General features: G+C 37.8%; 3 protein-coding genes across 3 annotated transcripts; 1 reads left to right on the top strand and 2 right to left on the bottom strand.

Moving 5' to 3' along the window:
• On the bottom strand, positions 54-1,447 carry LOC18769478 (probable E3 ubiquitin-protein ligase XERICO). Its single transcript, XM_007202499.2, has one exon. It carries the CDS (start codon positions 1,054-1,056, stop codon positions 412-414), a length of 645 nt encoding a protein of 214 aa, XP_007202561.1. The 5' UTR covers positions 1,057-1,447; the 3' UTR covers positions 54-411.
• On the bottom strand, positions 1,940-6,546 carry LOC18771731 (hepatocyte growth factor-regulated tyrosine kinase substrate). The gene is made up of 10 exons (XM_007202349.2): positions 6,275-6,546; positions 5,732-5,788; positions 5,567-5,634; positions 4,026-4,230; positions 3,842-3,942; positions 3,303-3,378; positions 3,146-3,205; positions 3,028-3,078; positions 2,830-2,908; positions 1,940-2,566 (listed from the first exon to the last, which is right to left on the bottom strand). Exons 1-10 carry the CDS (start codon positions 6,347-6,349, stop codon positions 2,487-2,489), a joined length of 852 nt encoding a protein of 283 aa, XP_007202411.1. The 5' UTR covers positions 6,350-6,546; the 3' UTR covers positions 1,940-2,486.
• On the top strand, positions 7,349-9,675 carry LOC18769568 (protein TIFY 3B). Its single transcript, XM_007204664.2, has 5 exons — positions 7,349-7,671; positions 8,542-8,617; positions 8,716-8,908; positions 9,005-9,062; positions 9,147-9,675. Exons 1-5 carry the CDS (start codon positions 7,514-7,516, stop codon positions 9,310-9,312), a joined length of 651 nt encoding a protein of 216 aa, XP_007204726.1. The 5' UTR covers positions 7,349-7,513; the 3' UTR covers positions 9,313-9,675.

Raw genomic sequence — 9,697 nt, 5'->3', positions numbered from 1 at the left:
TTGCTTTACTTCAAAAAGAGAAAAATAATAAAATAATAAATTAGCAAAAAGCATCCATAATCCCTCATTTCTGTCCCAACTGTTATAAGATACAAATTTGATACATAAAACAATGGAAAGTGAGGATAAAAAAAGAGAGAGAAAATAATACACAAATAGAAGTGGCTGGGAAATAATTCACTTTGATTAGAGCCTAGACCACCAAAGCAAGCATGTCATTTAGTCTTCATTGGGTCGTTGTCTTATAAACCGATCCAATAAATTACAAAATCATCCCATGGCCCGGCCCAAAAACAACTCCTTTACACATAAATCATAGGAATCCCAATTTGTACACTGATAATATTTTTCACTTGAATTAAAATGCTCTATACAAGCCTACAAGAAGCACATTCAAAAATAAATAAAAAATCACAACAGCAGGTCATCCCCAAAGAGGTAGAGCAGTCTCTCCACAGCCCAGCTGGGCTGGGAGGATCTGTGATCCCAGCTCAAGCTCTGGATTTGGGATGACGTCAGCAAGGGGGTCCTACAGAGTGGGCAAGTCCTGTGGTTATCATCATGATGATGATCATGATACTCTAGCCATCTGTCGATGCATTCTGTGTGGAACACGTGGCTGCAGTTCCTGAGCTCCCTCACCTGATCCTCCATCTCCAGCTGGCTCAAGCACACAGCACACGTGTCACAGCCACTGCTGCTGGCTCTGTAGCTTCCTTGTCTGTTGGTAATTTCTTCAAAGGTGGTCTGCACAAGGCAGTCTCTGATCAACTGGGTTGAAGAAGAAGCGCAAGAGGAAGGCACAGGAGGGTAGTTTTGTAATTCACCATGCTCTACCTCCAGGAAATTGTAGCCATGGTCAGAAACAAAGGAGGAGGAGGAGGAAGAAGAAGATAAGAGTCTTTGTCTGAGTCTGAGAGCCCAGTACAAAACCCATCTCATTAAGGCAATTACAAAAGCTGCTTTGTATAAAACATGGCTCACGATCAAGCCTGATGAGGACGAGTCTTCTTCAAACAAACCCATTGGAGCATATGCAAGCAATGAGCAGACCATACAAGCAAATTGAAGCAGAGAGAGCAGAGGAAGAAGAAGAAGAGCAAAAAACAGAGAAAACAGAGGAAGAAGAGAGAAAAGGGGAAGTTCTCAATGGCATCCAGCTTCCTTATAAAGACAGTGGCTGTGAAGTGAATTGTAAAGAAGATGATGCGTGTAGGGCCCATTTGCTTCTTTTTTTCATTCAAACTTTTTCTTTGATTTATTCAGGGAGTGCGGAGCTGCCACTGACTCGTCAGCAGGTCATTTGCTTTGTCATTGCGATTGTATTTGTGCGCATCTGAGTCAGTCACTTGGGTCGGTGGCTCCATCATTTAAATATTTCTTCTCTATTACTTTACCAGAAACATTAGGTACATAGAATTGGTTTATATAAATTTATAATACATCATCATTAAAGTTGAAAGCATGTGGGATCTGATCATAAGATTACAACCAACTTTGTTCTTTTCTTTTCTTTTCGTCTGTTGTTACTAACCAACTATCGATCAAGCCTTCACGCTAGTATGAATGACTTTCAGTTGTTAATGTGTGGTGAAATTCATTACCACCAACAAATGAGAGTTACTCATGAGTGATTATGAGTTGTTAATGCGTCACGAGATTTACTCGTAAATGATTATCAATTGTTAATACTTTGTGAGATTCACCGCCATCAACGAGGCAGACTATTGAAATGCATAAAGGAATAGAAGTGGTAGAGACCTTTTTCTTTTGATAAGTAGCTTTTTCATGAGACGAGACTATTGAAATGCATAAAGGAATAGAAGTGGTGGAGACCTTTTTCTTTTGATAAGTAGCTTTTTCATGAAACGTGAGCTTGACCCAATTACATGTCTTAATTACCACCATGAAACCATCCTAGTCATATTCCACCAAAACGTACAACAATTCCAAATTTTCCCACTACTTTTACTATGATTTGTGATAAGAATGCACCCTACATCTGACCGTTGCTTTATTTCTTACAACAGCATACTCGAACAAAAGTTGACTAAAGGTGATGATGCTCTCTTACCTTTCAGCAAACACAAAGGACCAACCATACAAGCAAAAACTTAATTGCATGATTCGCATAAAAGGTGCAGGATAAGGTGATGCTCTGGTTTGATCCCCCTTTTTCCTAATCTTTACATACAGAGCTTGCCGTTTCAAACAGAAGATGATTTTCAACAAGTTTTTCTCTCTCTTTCCCTACAGTACAGAGATAGTGTAAACTTTTTATCGCCTTGGAAGGGAACTCTTATTGGCACACTCCAAAATATCTTGTAGCCTGCATCCTTTGCCATGCGATCCATATATAACAGAAATCCATCAAGTAGTTTGTCAAAAGAACTTCTTGATTGGAAACAAATGACTTGTACACGTATCTTTAAAATGCATATATATATATATATATCACTCTTTCGGACGATCTAGGGCCGCAGTTCTCATGCTCTTCTATCTTCTTCCATCTTCTGTCGCATCTTGTATTGGAGAGTGGCAGGAGCACAGTCCAATGGTGTTTCCCCTATATATAAGAAGCAGTCAGTCAAGAGACGACCAAAGTGACACAATATGTGAACAACAGCTACCTACTTGATATTATCAGTGCCCAATCAATTGTTTCAAGCAGATAAACTGAAGCATAATTCAAAGCTTCAGACACATTTGCAGTGTGTGTGGGATATCATACATTTTGTACTGGACATTCTCTATTCGTGCCATTGTTTTACCTTGCCAAACAAAAAATTCAACTAAGTTCACATTCAAAGGGGACCAAGGAAAAATTACCCTGTGCATTCTTGTAGTCCAGGCTTGCTCCAGAGTCCATCAGGGCAAAAACTATCTCAGTTTGATTAAAGACTGCTGCCTGACATTAGTGTCACAAAAAGAACTCTAAGCACTGGAACCAATTATGAGAGAGAGAGAGAGGGAGAGAGAGAGAGAGAGAGAGAGAGAGAGAGAGAGAGAGAGAGAGAGAGATCATACTAAATGTAGCACAGAAAGTCCTTGCTTGTCATGGTAATTGCCATCAACACCCTGCCAAAATGATAGTGTTATTAAACCCACTTTTAAAATATTCATTTTACTCTCTAAATGTTAATACCTCACTCAGAAGCTTCTTGACAGCAGCAACATCACTATTCTTTATAGCTTCTCTCATACCCTAAGAACACACATAAAAAGAATCATTATCTAGAGCAACTAAATTTCTTCTGCACAATTGTATCTTTGGTGACTAAATAGAAAATCAAAGTTTATACCTCCCCAGTGACTTCATAATCCATCTGGCTTTTATCAGAAGTTCCGCTGTTCGCTTGACCAAGATTGAAGACAGAACTGCAAAGCTTGTGGAAATAATTACAGACCACAACAGCGTGTAGTTTGGCACCAATATCACAAATTGCCAATTCACAATCAAGCAAAATGCAAAAACTTGTTTATCTATATCAATTAATCAAAGTTTAAATATATAAGTAGATGGAATTGCCACATAAATCTAGCAGGAAAATACACAAAAATGAAAAACATGAATTTCCAAAATACGTGGAAATCAGCCAGAGTTAAGATCATGGGTCAATATAGCACCGCTCCCTTTACTTCTGATATTAGAATTTTCTAAACTCAATTCAGGTTTACAAGAATTGAGGTCTGGAGCTTCAAACTCCCAATTGCTAAATAAAAATGCTTCTTGATATCGTGAACAAATCACAAAGAAATCACATAGTAAATGTTGATTAAACTATTATCCATCATGTCAGGAGTAGCAGATATTGCAAACAAAACACCAGAGACGACCTACCTATGTTTGCTGTTCGAAGTGGAAGCATTGGTTTTTAAAGTGGTTTCTGTCTTTTTTGGTCTTGGATTCGATCGAGGGACAGAGGTGGATACGGTTTTGCTCTGCCACAAACAAAAATATGACCTATGAAACACATGATGGCAAGGTGCAGAAGAAACATCCAAAGAAATTTGAGAATTCATACCTGCTGGGGAACCGCATCCACGGATGGAGCTGGAGCTTCACAAATACATAAAGGCATTCCACACTTGCATTCTGAAATGGCTGACACAGGTTGATACTCTACAGTTGGTTCAGCCTTTAAATCTACATCTGCACCAATGTCCAATCTAGAAACTGTAGCTGTTACAGCATCAACTCTGTCCGAAGATACATCACCTTTGGTAGATCTGTGCAAAAACAATATCCACAATGACCCCTAAAAATCCTTTAATAATTGAGAGAAGAAGAAAGAAGAAAGGAAAAGAAATCCCCCGTAGCATTAACATGGCATAGGGTACCATATGTGAGCATAAACAAGAAAGAAGGCGAAATAAAAATGGAACACAGAATAAGGTGGCCACTTGTAAAGTGCTCAGTCGTCTTCACTAAGCATGCTTTTTTAGCCACAGTGCAAAGTCAAGAGAAGTGCGTGTGTATATAAATAAAATAACTACACACTGTGGTGGATGGCATCCCATGAATCTCCGTAAGTATATAAGATATCAAGATTTCACAAACGAGTACACTTGCATGATCCTTTTCAGGTTCTTTAGCCAATTATTGCCACTAAACCACCATTATCAATACGCCTTCTTCTTTCTACCATATTTCTGATTACATGCTAATTTTGCAATTTTTGGCAAAATAAAACCATCCGCTTAATGGATGGCATGCCCTTTTTATCCATGGCACTTCACTGGAGACGCTTCTACACTGCATGACTTAATATATAGTTTATCAGTGGCTCTAAACCAAAGAAACCCCAAGTTGAAAATTGTCTATGACGTAGAAACAACAAGAAGTTATATAATTAGAAGTATGGGAAATGTTTAGGGTGCTGAATGGGTTGAAATAACAGAAAACAAGGTTTTACAAATCCAATAAGGAAAGCAAAGGGGGACATGTGAGAATTCCATTCTGAGAGAAGAGATAATTCCCAATCCAAGACACACCCAAACACTGAAAGGAGAGTTCCATTCCATGATTCCGTCACACCTAACCTTAACGGGCTAGTAATACTTATGCACCAATTACTTAATAGACCAGTAGCCCTTGAACGTTTAACAAAGAAAAAACTTTCACTTTTAGGACCAAGGCAATGAGATATATCCTGAATGATAGCTTTCTACTATGAGTTGCCATCTGCTGCAACTGCTCTCGAGTTTCTATTTTTAGTTGACTTGGTTGACTAAACCGCAAGCTCACCAAGATCAATTAAGTGTTCATTACAAATTCATGAGTCTTCAAGCAACATCGGTGAGTCATTTCCACCATCAATCAACTCTAGTATACAAAAGATATCAAAAGAAGAAAACAAAAGTTTCAAGTTCTCAAGTTTCAATCAAATCCCATCATTGACAGCAAGAACTCACAAACATCAATATACATAACAGACATTATCCATTTAGCGTTTATTTCTACTTAGAATGGATGAATGAGAAAACCAAAAAAAGATATGATATACAGTTATACATACATATTTAAGTATGTATATTCTAAAAAGTTGAATGAAGAGTAATTTACCGAGAGGAGTCATTGAAACAATCACTGCAAACTCTAACGGTTGAATAAATGCCGAACTGTGGTAGAGCCTGAGTTTGCAAACAAAATCATGATTGCTCAATGAAAGTTCACCAATTGGTAAAATTGCTGCAAAGATAAATAAAGTTTTGAGTAAAACAAACACACCAGTTGGTTTGACGAATGTTCATGGCACAACGTCCGGCCACAAGATCGGCAATGATGCTGCATAAATCATAAGCTAAAGCATATCACGTTCACATATGTAAAAGAAAAATGCAAAAGTAGGCTTCAAAGCTTGTAACTTGCAGAAAGATGGTCAGTCAATATTGTCAATTGGAAAAGGCCCATTTGTGCATGCAAGAAGAATTGGATTGGTAATCAATCACCATTGACCATAACATATTAGATCATCACAAAAGAAGCCCCTTGGCCATCAATATCAAATTTTGAGCTAAGCAGCAAATAAAGTACAAAACTTTGAGATCCCAATGAAGCACGAAGAACCTTGGCAGTGAAAACTAAGTAATGGAATCAACAGAGCCTTTTGGTTATCGATTGAAAATAGAAATTAATTAATTTTATTGGCCTCAAAGTGTTGATGGGTCAAATGGGTACTCATAAATTCATTAAATTTCACTTCTTTCCATATATATACATAAATAAATAAATAAAAATGTGAGAAAGAGAGAGGGAAATTGAAATGGGTACCCGTCGCCTGAAAGCATTGAAGCTGCATTTGCAGACGTCGCAGCGTGGTGCTTCTTGGAAAGGAGGAGGCTCCATTCAATCACATACAATCGTGTAAAATGATCGGTTTTTTGAAATATGCAAGTCAACCTTCAATTCATTGCTACCTCCACCATCGAGCACACATCATCCCGATTTTTCGATTCGATTCAGGCTTTTTCCCGATCCAAAACTTTTATCCGGCAGATTTCGGGTTACCCGCCTTGCTTTGCACTGTGGTCCAAGACTGTTTAATCTTGTTATTATTTTGGTTATAAAATATTTAATTTGAGATAAAAATATATATCTTAAATAATCACAACCGTCCAGAACCAGCATCGTATGGACGGCGAAGATCATTTCCAGATTCTGCACATTCTTTTTCAGAAGACATGTTGCAAATGAAACTTTTCATCTGAAAGCGAAATGCCATAATTTCGACATGTTATGCTAATCATATATATTATTTTTTACTGAATATTCGATTGTTAATTTGAATTATTAATTCACGAATTTTATGATAATTATTATTTTTAGACTTTAAAAACATTACAAGTTAGATCCCCTTGACGAATTTTATGATAAGATTGACTACAATATGCATATGATTTTTTTTTTAAATAACATATTTAATTTGTTAAAAAAATGGAACGCTTTATTAACTTAAACTGTCATATGAAAGTAACTCAAAATTATTATCGAGCAGGTTATCACAGTGGTTGTGACCCTACTCTTTTCCCTTTGCTTGGCATCCAAGATCGAAACCTAAAGTTATCTTTCCTCTCAAATTATGTAACCAAAATAAAATTATTATGAGTAATCCCTTTTTTTTTGTTGGGAAAGATTATTATGAGTAATCTCTAGACAAGATATTTAGATTAGTTGGTACTATCCAATTTTAATTACATCATCTATATTCTTGAACACTTCACCTGATTGGGATAACTACACATTTTTAGAAAATGAAATTGTGACCACACGATCATGTGGCCCTAAAAACATCAACGGAGACAGATATGGTAAACTTTGAAAGAGCTGGGAAGGTCAGGTTGAGTTGTAATTAATGTTATTAAATTGTCGGGGCATCTGTTCTTTAACACGTGGGAGATTAAAAAACAGTGAAATAATTGATGGTTGGTCACCGCTGGAAGCTTTTGAGTTGGTCCTCTCCTTGTGAAAGTTGTGAAACAACAAAAAAGCTCTTGAGGAGCAAAGAAAGAAATGGAAGAAAAATCTCAAGCTGGTGATGTGAAGAATACCCCAGAGATGGAGGAAAAGGTGGTTGGCCAAAGCCAGCCTATGAAAACAGAGGAAGAAGCAGCTAAAGAAAAGGACCCATCTTCTTCCCATGATCTGCCCAACAACAGCAACACCACCAGGTGAGCTTAATTTATGGCAGATATAGAAAATCAGGGCTGTTGGGTTTTTCTCCATTTGAATGAAAAAGCTTTGCTTACATGTGTGTGTGAAAAGGGTCTCTCTCTCTCTGTCTCTCTGTCTCTCTGTTTGACTAACTTTTGGGTTTAAGAGAATTTGTCTCTGAGGTTTGTCAAACTAATGGAAAAAGGTGTATTATTGTAAATTGGGATTTTATTGCATAAGACAAAAAATTTAGCTTCACTAGTTTTATCTGCTTCTAAACATGGTCAATTTAGCTTTGTGAGCCCACAGTGCAAAGCACTATCATCTTTGTTTTCCCACTGGTCTTCCAATGCTCTTCAGTTTGTTGGGTAGCAAAATCCTGCTAAAGTTATGTGCTTGGTTATGGTTTAGTTGAGATCTGATTTGTTGGTTTAGCAGCAAGTTGGAACTGTTGTGCTTTCTATTTTCGAAGGCAGAATACATAGCAGATGAGTTAATAAGTATTGATTTTTTCACTTTTCAAAGCAACTGTGTGAAACATTGTGCGGCTTCTTGAGTAACCACACCAATTTGTTACAACTAGACATGGTTTGCTCTTCAGAGATGGAAAAATCAAAACTTCTAGTTTGTGCTTCATAGACATGATAATACCTCCTTTTCATTTTCTTTTTCTTTAAGTTTTAATCTTGGTTTCATGTCTGTTTCTCCAAAGCTACCTTTTTTATCCTCTACCACTCCATCTCATCTTGGAGAAGATTTCCACCTTAGCTAAAATTGATTTGGAGGATAGAGGTGATGGGGGTGTGGAGAGGAGCTTTCCGGGTTAAGCTAGATCATGCCAGGCTGACATGAAATTTGGTTTGTTGTTCTTTATGTTTGAGTGCCAGAAAGATCATGCCGGCTCAGCTTACCATCTTCTATGCTGGGAGTGTTAGCGTCTTTGATGCAGTTACTGCAGAAAAGGTTGGCTCTTTTCTATCCTAAATAACATAAGCAATTTGCATCTAACTCAACCATATACGGGCTTGACATATTCTGTTCTGCACTTATTTGCGTGACAGGTTCGTGAACTTATGCTTATTGCAGCAGCTGATGCTGCAAATAAGACTGCTGATGTTAAGAATGGTGGGACAAGCGGTCCACCAAGTCCACTAGTTTGTACAGGGTCATCTTCGCTGCAAAACTCTGCTCCTGGTTCACCAGTGGTCCAGCCCTACCCTGATCAGAAGAGTTCCATTTGCAAACTGCAAGCTGGTAAGAATTTCATTGCAATATTTATTGGCACAATTTTTTAAAAAAATTCCTAATGATGGCTGCATGATTTCTGCTTCAATGTTTCTGTTGATTCAGAATTTCCCATAGCAAGGAGACACTCTCTTCAGCGCTTCCTGGAGAAGCGACGGGACAGGTGGGTACTGTGATGGGTTTTTTCCCTGGCACCACCATACCTAGGCCTTTGCACATCAATTTGTATTTTTATTCATTCTTGCAGGTTGGTCAGCAAGAATCCATATCCTACTTCACCCGCAACACAGCTGGATGACGATGCTAAAATTAACCTCAGCAATAATGCCTCTCCAGGTTTGGGTTGCTTCAAACAATCTGCCATGGTGAAGGAGGAAATGCAACCAAGTTCTGCTACTGCCTACCCAGCTTGAACTAATAACAAAAATTTCACTGGATCATGTGGAACGTTGTGTCTTTATTTTTAGTCTCGGCATTGCTATCGTACTTTCGCAAAGACCTACGTTTAACTGGTGATTATTATGTTTGACGTGCCTGTTCACATAAACAGGGCTCGCATGCTTACAAGTTCTCAGTCGATTTGAAACAAAATGAAAGCTCATATGATAGATTGGTGATTTTGTGTTCAATTGCTGATGGAGAATTTGTATACATGTTTGTTTGCCCCGTTTATGCCAAGGCATTTAAACTGTATTCGGATTTGTATTGTGTAGCATGACTGTTGTTTATGACATTGTAAACTTGCCTAAAACTAATGACAAACTATTTGGTGTTAACTTGGTCGTGTGGTGAATATTG

The sequence above is a fragment of the Prunus persica genome, chromosome G7 (genome assembly GCF_000346465.2).
Source record: "Prunus persica cultivar Lovell chromosome G7, Prunus_persica_NCBIv2, whole genome shotgun sequence".
Classification (NCBI taxonomy): domain Eukaryota; kingdom Viridiplantae; phylum Streptophyta; class Magnoliopsida; order Rosales; family Rosaceae; genus Prunus; species Prunus persica.
The sequence above is the reverse complement of the archived record's forward strand: the minus strand, read 5'-3'. Positions and strand labels throughout refer to the sequence as shown.

Bases quoted from the DNA above. Each gene is read 5' to 3' on its own strand.
- LOC18769478 (XM_007202499.2), bottom strand. From the start codon at position 1,056: ATGGTCTGCTCATTGCTTGCATATGCTCCAATGGGTTTGTTTGAAGAA.
- LOC18771731 (XM_007202349.2), bottom strand. From the start codon at position 6,349: ATGGAGCCTCCTCCTTTCCAAGAAGCACCACGCTGCGACGTCTGCAAA. The intron at 5,789-6,274 runs GTACCCATTTCA...TGATTTATGCAG, and splicing joins TCAATGCTTTCAGGCGACGG to CATCATTGCCGATCTTGTGG. The intron at 2,909-3,027 runs GTATGATCTCTC...CACTAATGTCAG, and splicing joins GACTTTCTGTGCTACATTTA to GCAGCAGTCTTTAATCAAAC.
- LOC18769568 (XM_007204664.2), top strand. From the start codon at position 7,514: ATGGAAGAAAAATCTCAAGCTGGTGATGTGAAGAATACCCCAGAGATG. The intron at 8,909-9,004 runs GTAAGAATTTCA...CTGTTGATTCAG, and splicing joins CATTTGCAAACTGCAAGCTG to AATTTCCCATAGCAAGGAGA. The intron at 9,063-9,146 runs GTGGGTACTGTG...TCATTCTTGCAG, and splicing joins CTGGAGAAGCGACGGGACAG to GTTGGTCAGCAAGAATCCAT.